General features: G+C 33.9%; 2 protein-coding genes across 2 annotated transcripts; one reads left to right on the forward strand and one right to left on the reverse strand.

Annotated features, from left to right (window-relative positions):
- The first annotated feature begins 1,315 nt into the window (after positions 1 to 1,315).
- Positions 1,316 to 3,099, forward strand: LOC116146077. The gene has a single exon (XM_031431489.1). It carries the CDS (start codon positions 1,717 to 1,719, stop codon positions 2,941 to 2,943), a length of 1,227 nt encoding a protein of 408 aa, XP_031287349.1. The 5' UTR covers positions 1,316 to 1,716; the 3' UTR covers positions 2,944 to 3,099.
- A 409-nt stretch (positions 3,100 to 3,508) lies between these two features.
- Positions 3,509 to 8,381, reverse strand: LOC116146078 (cold-responsive protein kinase 1-like). The gene is made up of 8 exons (XM_031431490.1): positions 7,859 to 8,381; positions 7,259 to 7,665; positions 6,981 to 7,100; positions 6,146 to 6,273; positions 5,557 to 5,770; positions 5,198 to 5,429; positions 4,958 to 5,102; positions 3,509 to 4,074 (listed from the first exon to the last, which is right to left on the reverse strand). Exons 1-8 carry the CDS (start codon positions 8,218 to 8,220, stop codon positions 3,754 to 3,756), a joined length of 1,929 nt encoding a protein of 642 aa, XP_031287350.1. The 5' UTR covers positions 8,221 to 8,381; the 3' UTR covers positions 3,509 to 3,753.
- Positions 8,382 to 17,779: the final 9,398 nt, after the last annotated feature.

The raw sequence follows: 17,779 nt of genomic DNA on the forward strand, positions 1-17,779 counted from the left end.
ATCTAACAAAAATATCTCTGAAAATTTTGTAAGTCTTTATAGGTTTAAAATCTTACAAAAACACACCAAACACCATTGTCAGCATCGACAAATAGAGCTTGTTTTCAAAACAACAACACTCCCTATTGCTACGAAAACACTCCCCTCAACCTCCTAACCAAAACTCATCTCACCCCTCCCCCATTCGCCTCCTCAATCGCCGGCAACATCGAGCTTTTTTTGATGACATTGTTTTGCAATTTCTGGTCGATTCATTCATCGGAAACGGACACTATTACCACCATTCCACTCACCGACCATTCCTCTTCAAAAGCGCTAACATTCCAACCTTCAATTATTCACTAATTGATATCCTAATTTCTAAGGTTTTAAATGAATATAAAAATTTATAACCTAAGCCGATGAAGGCTCCAGGTTCCTAATCACTGCTTACAACACTTAGTATTACATAGTGTTATTTATTGAATACTTTGTGTGTTTCGTATATTGAGTGACTCCCTTTAGTTTTAAAAATGCAATTATAGCTTCTTATTTCATCCATTAAACTTGACTGATAAATATATTTAGTTTTTTAAACGGGCATTTTTTTTACTTTTCATCTTTTTATAAAAATATTAATATTTTCTTTTTCTTTTTCTTTTCCCCTTACCTCCACCACTCAACATCCACGTAATCTGGTATCGTGTAACTTCAACAAACGGAGCAAGGTCGAATCCAACCTTGAGCAAAGTCGCAGAGGCCTTCAAGGACGATAGCGATGCCACAAGACAGCCAGAAGCCTCAAGGCCAATAGATTGGTGGCAACAGTGCTGTATACCCACTACCTTCTGTTGTATCTCTTTAAACCCAAAATCCAACAAAAGAAATGGAACACTATTTATGAACCAAAATAAGAGGAAAAAAATAATGATATAAACCATATCATTGACCAGACTGGGCGCGATTTCTTTTTTTTTTTTTTCAAATTTTTAATAAGTGATTTTATTTTGAAATTTATTAAACCATAAAATTAATATAAACCAAGCAAGGAGTGAAAAATACATGTAATAAATTTTGGATAGAAAAATATTATTCTATCCTGCTAAAAATTATGAAGTCAAATTTTAAAGGGTATTATAGTCTTTTCGTACTTTACCTCCGGTAAGGTAAACTAATATATTGACAGAGATTGACAATGGGTGGGAAATTGGCTTTTCAAAAAGTTTGTGGGTAGAAAGTAATTACGGAAAACCTTGGTTGGGAAATTGTTATTCACTCAATTTGAAAAGTGAAAACCCTAAAAGCAGTTAGTCTCATTCGAACAAAGGCAGTCAGTTCTTCGTCTTCCTATCCGAAAGAAGGAATACACAGGATCCAGCGAATCATTCTTTAAGAGGAAATTCTTTTACCGACTGGGAAGCAAAGATAACGAGTAAAGGAGCACTTCAGAACTAACTGGAACCAAAGGAAAGAACCTGAAATAACTTATACGCTCTATTTAGCCAGACAAGGAGTAAAAGAGGCAGGGTTTTACCTTAGTGAGAACTGCAACAGTCACAATAGAAGGTGAAGCTTTCTCAGTCAAATTTCTCACTGTCAATAGGCTGGCTGTTTGTGAAGAGGGCATTTGTATAAAGATTCGCAATCAAATACCCAGTTCAAGCTGAAATTTTGAAATAATTCCTGAGTACTTTCTTGCTCTTCTTTTTTTTTTCTTCATTTGTATTTGATTTTGCCATGTTTTGTTTGTGCTGCAAAAGACTGCAATTTCAACTAGTCCCAAATTGGAGAAATGCGGCATACTCGACGATCCATTTGAGTTTTCTTTTGCAGAATACATCACTTTTTTCTAAATCTTTCTCATCGGTTGAAGTTGTGGCACATGATAGAAGAAAACAACCAGAACAACATTCATTTACAGTGTCTTATTTCATAAACTCATGTGGCTTTTCCCCAGAAATTGCTGCTTCTTTATCAAAGAAAGTAGCTTTTGAAACCCCAGAAAAACCAGATTCTGTGCTTGGCCTTCTCAGAAAAAATGGGTTTACCAATGCCCACATATCCAAACTTGTTAAAAAATTACCGACAGTGCTTGTAGGCACTGTTGAGGAAACTCTTTTACCCAAGCTTGAGTTTTTCCATTCCGTGGGGATTTCTGATACTGACCTTGCGAATGTATTGTCCTCAAACCCTGCTATTTTGCGGCAGAGCTTAGAGAAAACAATTATCCCTAACTATAACTTCCTGAAGAGTTTGGTTTCCAACCATAAAAAAATTGTCAATGTTTTGAAGCGGGCAATTTATATGCATGATGTGCAAAAGAAAGTTGTTCCCAATATTTCTACCTTGAAAGGAATTGGAGTGACACAATCAGGTATTTCAACTTTGATCACCTCAAATCCTTGTGTATTGTGTGCAAGTTCTGAGAAGTTTGATGAACGTGTCAAGAAGGTTATCAAGATGGGATTCAATCCTTCAACCATTGCATTTATCCAAGCACTCATAGCAGTTGCGACCATGACCGACAATTTCTGGGAACGAAAACTGAAGGTTTATAGGAGTTGGGGTTGGTCTGAAAATGACTTCTGGTTAGCTTATAGAAAGTATCCCAAATGTATGAGTCTGTCTGTGGAGAATATAAATACCAAAATGGACTTTTATGTGAACAAGATGGGTTGGCAACCTTCAATGGTTGCTACAACCCCTGGGGCTTTAGCTTGTAGTTTGGAGAAGATAATCATCCCGAGATGCAGAGTTTTAAGGGTTTTGTTGTTGAACGACTTGATTAAGAAAAATTTCAGTATTTCTTATGTGCTGAAGAGCTCTGAAAAGTACTTCTTAGACAATTTTTTGTCCAAGTATCAAGAACAGGTTCCAAAACTATTTGATATATATCAAGGGAAAATTGATCTTTCAGAACTAGGCATTGGATATGAGAAAAAACCTGAGGCAAACCAACTGTAGCTTGTTATTTCTTGATTTTTATATACACATGTTTTTTCTTTTTATTGTTGCTTGTTAATGTGAGTGCCTTTGGCCCTGAACTTATTCAGCTCTGAATACAGCTTAGAGCTTCTTGTATTAGTTCTCATTGTTTAATTGGACAAACTGAAAAGAATGAAGTTTTTTAATTTGTATAAATCATGTTATATCATATATGTATGTGATGAAAGAGAAGAAGAGAGTAGAGTTGAACTCTAAAGGAGAGGTGGGAGACAAGAATGGAGGAGATGATATACTAATGAAGCTGGCCATGGCTTTCAAGTTTCAATTGCAAATGGCAAGATCAGAGTTTCATAAGCTCAGTAACTCAATAGCAGCAGTGGAGTTGCACTTGCACCGTTGTTTACTGTTTGCTGTTTGCCTGATGAACAGACAAGACACGAAAGTTCCTATAGACTGAACTCCAGTTCTAATTAAGAACATTCAACTAGGGTCTAGGCCTGGTGGTGGACCCAATCAAGCCATTCTGATTATATTTGCTCAAGAAGTGGATCCATTTGGTTTTTGTCAAGAATGAGGATAGATAGAAGTAGAACAGAGCAAGTATCACCCTCACTACCAAATTCAGCAGTATTTTATTTCAATAAGAATAGTTCCTATCACTATAATAGAACTGCAGTTACAATTATCGTTCAAAATTTAATTGTAAAATATATTAAATCGTGGGGTTCTAACAGTTTAGAATATGAATACACACTATTGACTAACACTTCTCAAGGCTTTCAGAAAGGAGGAAAATAATGTGGAGATCTGATGCTTAGAATGAAGTAATTAACGACCAGAGACATCTGTGATGGAGGCTATAGCGTTAGATATGGAAGAAGAAGTGGATGTTGAGGTGTCTCCACGAACCCTTATTTCGGGGTCAATAAAAGTAGGTCTCGTTATTACTGGTTTATTGTTCTCTGAGGAACCCTTGCTTTTAAGCAAAACAACCACTTCTGACATTGTTGGCCTTGAAGCAGTAGATGCCTGAGTGCACATTAAAGCAATTTCCACTACTTTTTTAGCTTCTTCTTCAGTGTATTCATTTCGGTCTAAACTTTCATCCATCAACTCCACGTGTAACTCCTCCTCGTATAGTTTCCATGCCTATACATTGAAGCTTGATAAGCAAATTGTAGTTTTAATAATGGAGTAAGAAAGAAGAACAGGTGAATGACATTTTTACCCCTAATCTATCGCTAAAGGACAAAAACACCCAATATTACCCCCATATTTTTAATTCATATTAAAACTTAAAACTTAATCATGAAAGGGTACTCTTGTCAATTTATAATGTTAGATTAGGTTTTTTGTCTCCATAAAAATTGCCCTTTTGTAGTTAAATTTAAATCCAAAAACTAATTTAGTTAAATTTAACCCATGAATCCAAAAACTAATGTAGTTAAATTTAACCCATGAATCCAAAAACTAAAGGTAACAAGTGTTTCCCAAACCAAGGGGGCAAAGTTATAATTTCACAATGAGTTAACAACTTTTTCCCACCCAAATAATGATTTAATGACAATTTTCTACCCACATACTTTTAAAATACCACTTGACTATCTAAATTTATATTCCGACGATAAACAGAAGTAAACTTGGTCTAAACTATTGAGACTTTTGAAAAGGGGAGGCTGATGAGTCTTTTGATAGTGGAAGGTGGATTTTGGTGGTTAGGATTGATCGGAATTTGACTTGGGAGAGGCGGCTGCACAAATCCTAATCTTTCGATTGTCGGCTATTAGAGGGGTCAACAAGAGTAGGGTTTGAGGGTTTTTAGTGAATGATGATCGCGGAAGATAATGGTGGTAGTGTGGAGTTGCAACGATGTCAGAATCGGAAACAAAATATAAATTTGGATAATAAAATGGTATTTTAAAAGTCTGTAGATAGAAAAGTACCATTAAACCATTATTTAGTTGAGAAAAAGCTATTTACTATTTCACAACAGATAAGCGTCGTTATATCATTCAACCATAAAATTAATTACCCGTTTGAGTAGGTAATCGTCAGTATCTTTGAGATCATTACTCTTCTTGCCACTGATGATTTCAAGGACAACAACACCATAGCTGTAAGTATCAGCCTTTTCTGATAACTGTCCATGAATTGCATACTCCGGTGCTGTGTATCCCCTGAGTAGTTCATTTAAAACTATCAATTAATCAAATAAAATTTCCAAACTAATTTTGGATAAAATTAAATAAAATAAAATAAAAATTGAACTTACAATGTCCCTGCAAATTTGGTGCTTAGATGGCTTTGATTGTCAGGTAAAAGCCTAGCCAATCCAAAGTCAGCGATCTTTGGCTGGAAATCATCATCCAGAAGAATATTGCTGGGTTTAATATCTCGATGAATTATGCAAACATGGAAATCCTCATGCAAATAGGCAAGCCCTCTTGCTGTGTTCAGGATTATGTCATACCGTTGTTTCCAATTCAGAGACCCTCGTCTTTCTCCTGTTAATGTGAATAGGTAATTAATTGTAGCATCATATATGTAATATATTATTTAACATTCAAAATTTATATCTCTATGAATCAAGAGAAGAATTGAAAGACAGCTTGAATAATTCAGAGAGCTTACCATATAAGAATTTATCAAGGCTGCTGTTGGCCATGAACTCATAAACAAGAAGAAGTTCTGGGCCGTAGCTGCAACAACCAAGAAGGCGGACGAGATTCCGGTGATGAACATTGCTTATAAGCTTAACTTCATTTTCAAAATCAGATAGTATCCTGCGAGACAACCCTATTGCTAGTTTCTTTACTGCAACTACTTTTCCATTATTCAGAGTACCCTGCAGTGTAATCACATCAAAATTTCAGAAAACTTCGTAGAACAGACATTACCATCCAGATAAAGTTTTGCATCCTTATGATGTGCAAGCAGATTTAACTCAATAGTGTAGGAAAAATCTCATTGTAAGACTAAAATCCTAAATGCATTTTGACGACCGGGGTGTCCAAACTAGATTATGCGTATCTCAACTAATCTAAAAAGACCATAAAACCATCGACTATGTAAGAGCTCCAATGGTTACCTCTTCCAAGTAAGAGGATCAGTAGATAACTAAGAAGAGACTCGAATTCAGGATCTCTTGAGTAATATACCTAAATGTCCTTTATCAAACCACTTGACTACCCAGAAGTAATTACAATTCGATTCATTTCACCTTGTAAATTTCGCCAAAACCTCCCTCTCCAAGTTTATTTTCTTCACTAAATTTTCTTGTCGCAGAAACCAAATCTTTATATCTGTAATTGATGGGACCTTGCAATTCAGTCGCTTCTAGGATATTTCCTGTCACAAAAAGAAAGCAGGGATATATAAATTAATCAACTTCTTATATATTTTCTTATGTTCAGAAATCAGGGACTCCTAGTTTATCTCATATTGTATCTTTAGTAGCTGTATAAGGTAGACTAGGATTTTTATGATCATTTGTTTTGTATTTTGTATCCAGATAATTACAACTATTATTCTTGATCCAAAACTTTAAGATGTAAGGCTTGTATATCGGCTATTAAAGCCTACCGATTGTGAAAAATATCGAAGTTTTCTTCTTACCATTTTTGTTTCCTGTTATCCATTTGTTTTCCAATTCATAAAAATAAAAAAAATAAAAAATGCCTTTCTGAAATGCTCAAAATAAACTAGATGGGATGAAATTATTAAACTTGTCTCTTGATGCTGATGAAAATTGACGATACTTTAATTTTTTTGATGAGCAGGGGTGTTCGATTAAGCTCACGTGCACCTTAACATTCCTTGGAATACTGAAATTATCGGTCGGGAGTTTTTTTTTTTTTTTAATGACCGAGGGTGTTTAGGCCCTCAACTTCCCCCGAGACCTTGGAATTATCGGTTAAGTAAGAGTTTCAGTGGCAGCTCCTATTAGCAATCAATAAAAGACTCGAACTCAGAACATCTTAAATAATATATCCAAGAGTCCATATCGAACCACTCGGTCATCCAAGGGTTGGTTACTATACATAATTTTGGTTTACCTTTTCGGGTTATCTTCCTTTTTCTTTTTGATAAAAAGAACCACACAAATAATGCCATAAGTAGTAGACTGATTCCTCCAGCAACTGTTCCTCCAATAATTGCTTTTTTCTTGCTTGAACCTGCTACATGAATATATATATGTATATAAAATTTTCTTATTAGAGGATATCGTACTTCTCCAAAACATAAAATCATTTGTTGTTAACGAAAACCAATAATATAACATTCACGTACATTTCAAGTAAAAATGTAGTAAATAAAGAATTAGGAGGCTTACCAGTTTTCAAGAAGGGCGTAATATCAGTAGTCTGGTTATCAGAAAAGAATGGAGTACTGGAATACCTGAGGAAACACCCCACATCAAGAGCCCAACCAGCCGTAGAAGTAAGACATCTTGTAGTTTTAACGTTGCCATTCGCCACTTGCAAGCATTCTTTGCACCCACTTTCACTAATGCTTTCAACACATTGAGCGATGGCATAAACTTCTGATGATGATGATTCGCCGATTGCCCTCTTACTCGCAGCGAAGAACCCATTGATCTTTGGTGTGGCAACTTGAAGATCAGCTAATAGCCCACTCAGAGCTGTTTCAAAAGCAGTAGCGTCTGATGCTGTTTGATTCACACAAGATGCAATACGACCTTCTTGAGTGCTTTGATCAAAAAATTTGCTGCTTTCATACCTTAAACAACATTTAACATTCACGAGAATAAAGGGCCGGAAATTTTAAAACTATGATCCATTCAGACAAATTTTATATTCTCTTCTTTTCTTAAGTATCTCGTGCGGAGACGATGCATGGCTTGTAATCAGATTGTGAAATATGTATTATAATAAAAGTCATAGAATCTCAAGTGAAAATCTATCATACATACCTGAGAAAGCACCCCAAATACATAAGACGGGCACCGTTGGCCGGAGGGAATTTGCGTATTAAGGACTCAGCGGCTGTGAAGCAAGCAATACAATCAGCCGAGGATAGGTACTTCCTGCACTGCACCATAGCGTAGGCTGAGTCGGACCCTCTTGGCTGCTCCGCCTTTGCAAAATACTTGCCTGCGTAAAGCTCGTCTCTCAGTAGTGCAAAAGTTGCGTTCAAATTATCGTCGAAGTCCGATAAATTTGTGACATTATACTGACTAAACCCCTTGTTTATGAGAACAATTTCTGGTTTGGATTCACCCAGTGTCAATATTGCAAGAATTATCGCGAGGATGATTAACTTTTCTATGTTCATCTTCCAGCTTCAGCAAATTAATTATTAATACATGAACTGTGGAGGACTTTATTTATTATTAACTTGCTATTGTTGCATAGAATCAAGTGTGAACAACAAACGGAGAAACATAATGGAGAGGAAGATGTTAGAAAGATGAGACAAAATTAGGAACGCTAGGATTAATTTTAATACAAGTATAGATATCACAATGCAATATGTATATACATAAAAGCTTTTTTCTTGACCAGGGATTTTTTTTTTTTTTTTACGGGTCCGGGTCAGCTTTCGTCCACTAATCTCCCGAGACCCTAAAGTTGTAGCTAATCCCCCTGAGGTCTTGAAGTTGACAGCTGGATAAATCTTTTTAATAGAAACCCATATTAGCAATCAAGTAGTCAAATTCATGATTTCTTGAGTAATACATCCAAGAATCTTAATTGATCGCTGGATCACCCAATAGTGGTTTTATATACATAAAAGCAGTAGCTTAAATTGATTTATTTTTATTATTTGTTCAAGGATTTTGTTGTCCAGTTTTCTACTAATCATAAAGTCAACCAACTGAAGAATTGAATGACCAACTTGTATAATGCATTAATACTCATAAAATTGCCGCTGGGCCAGGAATCAATAGCAATCTCTCGTTTCTTATCTGCAAGATATGGATATAAACGACCACAGCCTTTAGCTAGGAAGAAGACAATGCCAACAACTTTTAGAACATAAATAAAATTAATTGTTTCTAAGGGATTGAAAAATAAAAGAGAGACGAGCAGCTTTTATGAACTCTTTTTCTCAATTTAGTTGTGTATAAAATGAAGGAAATAAATTCAATTTATAGTCTTTCCTCGTCAATCAACTTCTCATAAAAGATTAATTATCCAATAACGAATTATAATTTATGTCTCTTCAAGTGGACTTGCATCGGCTATTTGCCAAATTGTGGAAATCCACCACTTACAACACTTTATATTATATAGTGTTATTTATCGAATACCTTGTGCGTTTTAAAAAGGTAATTATAGCCCTTATTTCGTCCATTAAACTTAGAGGTATTACTACACTCATAACCTCTCTTTATAAACTTTCTCTCACAATTCTAATATGGTAGCTCGTCATTGATCAGCTCACAAAATGGATATCGCCTACTTGTATGAGTCCTGTCTACCTATTTGCTAGCTAACAAATGACAAGCTGTCACGTCGGAGTTGTAAGAGAGTTTATGAGAAGAGATTATCGGTATAGCATTTTCCTTAAACTTGATTGATAAATATATTTAGTTTTTTAAATGGGCATTTTTTACTTTTCATCTTTTTATAAAAATCTTAAATTTTTTTTTTTTTTTTCCTCTTACCTCCACCACTCAACATCCACTTACTCTGGTCTCGTGTAACTTCAACAAACGAAGCGAGGTCGAATCCAGCCTTGACCAAAGTCGCAGAGGCCTTCAAGGCCTCTAGCGATGCCACAAGACACAGCCAGAAGCCACAAGGCCAATGGACTGGTGGCAACAATGTCACAAATGTGAAGTTGATAGGTCTAAGGATTTGAAGGGAAGTGATAATTTTTGGAATTCCATTCTATTTGTTAATGGATTTCTATTAATGGCTTTTAAGAGAATGAGAACTATAGTCATAATTTTTGAAAACGTGGAGGGCTAAACAATATATAAAAATTAAACCAAGGTGTTTTCTGTATAATCACTTAATATGGTTAAACTAAAAACTTAGTTAAAATAATAGCGGTTTTAAATGAGAAATCTAAATCTCACAATCCCTGTCTTGACACCTCATTCCCCAATAATGCCAATTGAGTTTCTTTCTAGTTGATTTATTTATAGAATTTTTTTTTTTTTTTTTTTTTTTTTTTGGTAGTTAAGGTATCTAGGCCAACTTACATGACCACTTAAATGGCAAAATGATTATAATAAGAAATCGAACCGGAGACTTTGTATCTATCTATACTATCTTCAAGAGTAACACTAGTCTTACAAAGAGGCATACAAAGAGACAATCCCTACCCTTTAAATTTATGATTGCCTTTCTCTCTCTCTCTCTCTCTTTTTTCCTTCTTTTAAGGGCAGAGATTGTCTCTTTGTATGCCTCTTTGTAAAGCTAGTGTTATTCCTATCTTCAATTTGCCCTAACCATATAGGCTACCCACAATTGGTTTTAGAAATTACTTCTTTCAAATATAAATATAACTATCGAATACATATAGGATCGAGATATTTTTGTAAGTAAATCGATGGGTAAACGCGGCGGAAAACAAAAATATTTCCCATTGATTACTCTGAATAACCCAAGATCAGGGTCAAATATGTATATATTTTACATGCTTAAATTGAAAAGAACAAAGATAACATTAATCCAAACAAGGACCAGAGATCTTATGCACGTTTAGAGGCTCTTTCAAATGTCTCTGAATTTGCTTCGCTACCGATTCAACCTAGAACTGAATGAACGGTGATCTACACGAAGACAATCCGAAGAACCAAAGAGGGATTTACTAGATCCTCTTTGGCTTCAAGAATCAACTTGAAATCAAAGAAAATTTTGATTCAAAAACCCAAGGGGAAACGTGAGAGAGTTAGAGAAAAGGGGCTGCCCTTTTTCTTTTCTATGAATGAAAATGAGATAAGTTAACATACACATACACCTATATAGTGCAGTATCAAAACCCTATTCTAATAAGGAATATGTCTAGGCTCCAACTCTTGTATCCAAACACCCCTCTTGTGGTATTTTATTTTAAATTAATTATTATTATAATTAAAGTTAATTAATATATTTATGAAATATAGTAACATTTAATTAACAATTATAATTCATTTAAATATATGCGCACATATATTTAAATATAATCTACTAATTTGATTTTAATATTAAATTAAATTCAGGTAACAACCTCAGCAAATTTAATTGCATTGTGAGATTACTAAAATACCATCTCGTTCTAAAAGACGAAAATATCCCTTATACAAATTGATTTTTAAATTATCTTTTAAGTGTGTAACTCGTAGGCTCCTCATCATATCGGTAGTAAGTAGTATCGCGATCAACACCAATTAATCGTCTCACTACACACAAACCAAGATTGGCCCCTATCAAGGCATCATGGCCACCCGATAGATTCAGATTCAGCAAAATAGCTACCTATCAACGATATGATTACTGCAAAATCAAATCCTTTCATCATATGTTATCTCATCGAGACCAAGGTACATAAATAGTGTCAACCTCAATTATTCTCGATGTATTTGTATTTAGTTATTGGACCAATGACCGGAATAATAAACTGGATTGGGCAACAACTCAATCTCACTGTGGCCACAGATTTAGTGTCATTGTCATTTACCGAATTGCACAGTAAGATAATTTCTCTCGTACCCAGAAGTGATGAATCCTCTATCGATCCACTATAGTCTTAATACACTCCTCAATGTAGTCAATCACTACAGTATTGATAGCTCTAAATAGAATTACGTTAGGCTAGTGTCAAACAACACCAATTGGTGCACAAGGCGCTCTGATGATCTCAAGTCTAAAGATCGTATGCACCACTATTCGTTAAAGGATTTGTTTTATAGACATTGAGGTTACTATCTATATAGAATCCTCTTTGAACTTGCCTACAACAAGCACTCATATGTTGCACCAGGTTATCGACAAATAACCTTGACAAGTGAGATCAGTCACTGTCTTTCGACAGGGTCATTCAACACTATGAAAGTCTTACCGTATTATCTGTGTCCTTGCTCAAAATAATACTAGGGCTATAGAAATTTCTAGAATGACCATCATATGTGATCATAGGGTTCTCACTATCAAGATTTGAAACACTTGATAATTCTACCATTCTAAGGACATATATAGAGGTGGAAAAGCAACCCACCCGGCCTGCTACGGGTTGCTGTTAATGGCGAGTCGGTCCTGACTCACCCAGTAACATTGGCTGGCCCAACCCGGACCGCCACCCCTAACCCGCCGGGTTAACCCGCTTTTTGATTATTTTTTTTTTAATTTTTTTTTTTTGTTTTATTTTGTTTAAGTTTAAATGTTTAATTAACTTTTCAAATGAATAATTAACAATTTATAAATGAATAAATGTAATTGTTTTTAGTTAATTGTTAATTTCTTTTCAAATATCAATAATTAAATTAAATTAATTTTTTTTGGTTAACATTCCAAATATTAATTCAATTTTAATACATAAAAATATAATATAAGAATAATTAAATTTATTCATTTATTAAAAAATAAAATAAGAAATTATAATAATTATTGCCTCGTTAAAAACTTCACAAAGAAAAACCCAATAGAACAAAAACTTGGTAAGGAAAAAAGAGTGCAATAATTGACAATTAATTTATAAGTTACAATTTACAAAACAACTAATTTTGGGGTTCACTAGGACCTCCGTCATCTATATCATCTATATTACAAAATTGAAATGATTCTATTAAAATATCGTTGACAACCTCGTATTAACCTTGATGGCACGACCGTTCCCAATCTCGAAGATATGTGAGGACTTCAATCTTTTGTGGGGAAAGTTTAGTCCTCCTTTCATTTAAAATTCTTCCACTTACACTAAATGTTTGTTCGGATGAGACGGTTGAGACAGGAACAGCGAAAACATCCAAGGCAAGTCTTGATAATACCGGAAAAATACATTTTCTGGCTCTCCAATAGTCTAAGAGATCAATGTTGGCTCTCTGTTGTGGATCTACTGGTAACATTTCAAGGGTTGCCAAATATTGTTGAAGCTCATTATTCTGCGACTGCATGGAAAACAGTACATTAGTTGTTGTTGGTGGTGGAGCTTTTGAAGAGGAAGTTGTGTTTCGGATTCGTGTCCTGGCCTATTTAGTGCACCCCAAGAGTAGAAGTCTTCATTTGTTTCTTCTAATGCAGCTTCCCTGGATGTTTCGCCTCTTTGCGGGTTCTCATACCTGTTTTCATACTGGAAATATACTTTGAAAAGTGTATTTTTTACCTTTCCTATTTGATTGGCATATACTTCGGTTTGTAAATTTTCACATAAATTGTCAAAACCATTTTCTAAACCTGCTAATTTAATTCTAGAATCAAATATAGCATCTAAACAATAAAGAAAATGAATGGGTTTCCAATATTTAAAAAAAAAAAAAAATTCATTGCCTTTATTGGTGCATTTAAAATTACATTGTCTTTGTTTTTTATTAATAACTTGGAAATTTTTATAATTGTATGTATTACCAATGGACTAGTAGGATAATACACACCAGAAAGTTATAAAGTGGATTGGTAAAAAGTTTTAAGAAAATAATGAAATACTTTAGCTATTTGCCAATCATTTTCTACCAAATAATGAGGACCTCTATTATTTGCTACAAAATAACTAATTATATTAGCATAAAGTAAACATGAATCAAGCATTAAATAAGTACTATTCCATCTAACAGGCATGTCTAATGCAAAAGTTCTAGGAGACATATTTGATTTTATACAAGCGTCTTGAAATTCAGCATTTCTTTTATTACTACTAGTAATCCAAGCTAAACAATCTCTAATTCTATTAATATTTTCTTTAATTGTTTTCATACCACTTTTCACAATTAAATTAATAACATGGCATGCACAACGTTGGTGAAAAAACTTCAAATTGTTATATAAATGATAATTACTTTGAAAATAATCTATAGCTTTACTATTAGAACTTGCATTATCTAAAGTTAAACTTATCACTTTATTAATAATATCATAATCTTCTAAAACTTCAATAATTTTATTATAGATTTCTAAACCACTATGATCCACATCCATTAATCTAAATCCTAATAAAGATTTATTTAATTTAAATTCATTATCAAAATAATGACTAGTCACACAAATATAATATTGTTTAGCTCTACCACTCCAAATATCGGCAGTTAGAGCCACACTAACATGACAAGTATGTATTTTATTTTTTAATTCTAATTTCATTTTTTTAAACAATTTTATTAAATCATTTCTAGTTGCAGTTTTAGAATAACTTTTAAATCCTGGAAAAAATGAATTTTGAACAAATCTTTCAAAATATTTATCTTCAGCCATATTAATAGGTTGATCAGTTGCAGCAATATATAAAGCTAACTGTTCCCTATATACATCAGAATTATAACGCCAAGTAGTACCCATATTAGTTATTTGAGTTTGATTGCTTTCTCTATTTCCATGTTGATTAATATGTTTATTAGCATGCCTTTTTAAAGTACTAGTACCATTACCTGAATCAGCTTTATAAATATTTCCACAGTATTTGCATCTCGCTTTCTTGACTTGAACGCCATTTTCTGTCTCGTAAAACTTGTCGAAATGAGCCCAAACGTCTGATGTGTGTCTGTCTTCGCTTTCGACGGCAGTTGATGATCTCGCCTCAGCTTGAGATGAAGTTGGACGAGCACGACGATTACGAGGACGACTTCTAGAACCACCGAGAGCTGTTGGAATCGAGGGCATATTTTGAGGTATATCAGATTCTGAGAATGAGAAAGCGAGACTATTTGAATCTCCTCCTGTATTTATGTTAGTAAAATCAGCGGGACTAAGACTAGGATAGTAGTTTCCTTCATCATTGTAATTGATGGGAGAGAAATATCTATCCATTGTAGTTGAAAAAAAAAATTGATGTAGAAGAAATAAAAATTAAAGAAAGAGAATTGGAATATGGAAATTGGAATTTTGAAAATTGGAAATATGAATTAAAAATTGCAAAAACTAATAAAAATTAATCCATTGTAGTTGAAAAAAAAAATTGATGTAGAAGAAATAAAAATTAAAGAAAGAGAATTAGAATATGGAAATTGGAATTTGGAAAATTGGAAATATGAATTAAAAATTGCAAAAACTAATAAAAATTAAAATACGAGCAAATTAATAACAAAGAGATTAAGAAAATAAATGAATAATTGAGAGATTAGAGAATATGAGAGAATTTGAGTTGTAAGAAAAATGTAAGAGTTTAGGGCCAATTTATAGGAAAAAATGGGAAAGAAAAATGACAAAATAGACCCCTCCAACGGCTATATTTCAAGGGTAAATGGGTAATTTGAAAAATAAAATAAAATTTTTTTTTTTTGGCCAACCCGCCGGGTTGGCCGTTATTCCATAACAGTCAACCCGTCAAGTTGACAACAGCCAACCCGTCGGGTGGGCAGGTCTCTTTCTAAAGAGAAAAAACAGCAACCCGGCCCACCCAGGGGTTGCTGCCGGGTTATGGTGGTCCGGGTTCAACCTGCTTCGTTACAGGCCGGGTTAGGGTTGACCCGCCTAACCTGGCCCATTTCTTCCACCTCTAGACATATATCAATATATATCAATATGATTTACACAATATAAAATAAAATATATTTTATTAATCAATGAACATTATTATAAAAAAGTCAATTTTACAATAATTGATTGACTCTAAGACATCTACTCTAATAATTTTAACTTAAATTATTGGCACAATTTTCAACTATTAGTCTATTACCATTCAATAGTTTAAGAATTGATGAGGTAACAACAAAAATAACTATCTTCAACTTTAATCTCATATCATACTATAATATCGAGTATCGATATAACATTGCTCCTTACAGTTTCAAAATCCAATTTTTTCTTTGCTTAACGTAAACAAAGTAGAAGAACACTAAAAAAACGAATGAAATATATTCACAACAATCGATTCACGAAGTAGGTGAAAATTCTAAGTACGGAATCTAATGGAACACAAGATAACCCAATTGGTTTACGTCTACGGAGGGTATGGAAAAAGTTTCATAAAGAAATCAAAGGAGTACAATGGTATACAATAACTGGACTCTCATTACAAGTCTCTCTCTCTCTCTCTCTCTCTCTCTCTCAACCAATCCATGGAGGCTTCCCTCGAGTTCTACGTTGTGTTGACCCTCTTTTGAGAATGGGTTTTCTTTTGTCACAATTCTCACCATCTTATCCTACAAACAACTCTTACTAAACTCTTCCTCTCTAGGGCTAAAAATTACATTTAGAGCAATACTAGTCTTACAAAGACAAAAACAAAGAGAACATACAAAGACAATTTCCACCCTTCATCTTCATGATTTCTTTCTCTCTCTCCCTCTTTTTCCGTTTTTTCTTTGTTTTTTCCTTCCTGCTGATGTCACTTTGTAACTCTCTTTGTATTATCTTTGTAAGGATAGCCTTTTTCTTACATTTATGTAGTATTTGCATGTTTTTAGCTACTTGGTCTTGCGAAAAAAGTCTTTATCTTATTTAACACCTGGTTTTGGGTTTTGCTTCCATTATCGTTAGTCTGCGTCATGGTTTTCTGATTTAGGAAGAGTAGAAGATGCCATAATTATCAAATTGGAATGCTGGAGGTAGTTTTGACTCCTGTGAAGAATAATAACAAGCAAATAAAAATTGTAAATGAAGTTAAACGGGAGAAATCGATTGGGGTCAAATACTGGACACGTTTTGCTTGAGAGGCATTGAAAATGGTGGTTTAAAAAGCTGGTGAATTGACAATTTTTTTCTTTCCAAGTTTAGAGAAGATGTAATAGTTAATACCAAGTTATTATCATTGAAGGGATTCTTTGAGAAAGAAAGTATTGTAGTTGTTTGTTTAATTGCCACTGAGAAGTACTGCATAAATTCCTGATTCTAAAGTATCAAATANTTTTAGTAATACATCCAAGAGTCCTAATTAACCGTCCAATAGTGGTTTTATATACATAAAAGCAGCAGCTTAAATTGATTTATTTTTATTATTTGTTCAAGGACTTTGTTGTTAAGTTTTCTACTAATCATATAGTCAACCAACTGAAGAATTGAATGACCAACTTGTATAATGCATTAATACTCATAAAATTGCTGCTGGGCCTGGAATCAATAGCAATCTCTCGTTGCTTATCTGCAAGATATGGATATAAACGACCGCAGACTTTAGCTATGAAGAAGACAATGCCGACAACTTTTAGAATATAAATAAAATCAATTGTTTCTAAGGGATTGAAAAATAAAAGAGCGATGAGAAGCTTTTACGAACGCTTTCTCTCAATTGAGTTGTGTATAAAACGAAGGAAATGAGTTCAATTTATAGTCTTTCCTCATCAATCAACTTCTCATAAAAGAGTAATTATCCTATAACAAATTATAATTTATGTCTCTTCGAGTGGACTTGCATCGGCTATGTGCCAAATTGTGGAAATCCACCACTTACGACACTTTATATTATATAGTGTTATTTATCGAATACCTTGTGCGTTTTAAAAATGCAATTATATCCCTTATTTTGTCCATTAACCTTAAAGTAATGCTACACCCACAACGTCTTCTCACAAACTTTTTCTCGCAACTCTGATATAACAACTCGTCATTAATTAGCACACAAAATGGGGTTTCGCCTACTTGTATGGGTCTTGCCTGCCTATTTACGAGTTAGTCAATGAAGAACTGTCACGTCAAAATTGTGAGATAAAGTTTGTGAAAAGAGGAAGAGAAAATTTGTGAGAAGAGATTGTGGGTGTAACATTTTTCTTAACTGATAAATATATTTAGTTTTTTAAACAGGCCTTTTTTACTTT

The sequence above is a fragment of the Pistacia vera genome, unplaced genomic scaffold (genome assembly GCF_008641045.1).
Source record: "Pistacia vera cultivar Batoury unplaced genomic scaffold, PisVer_v2 Contig471, whole genome shotgun sequence".
NCBI lineage: Eukaryota > Viridiplantae > Streptophyta > Magnoliopsida > Sapindales > Anacardiaceae > Pistacia > Pistacia vera.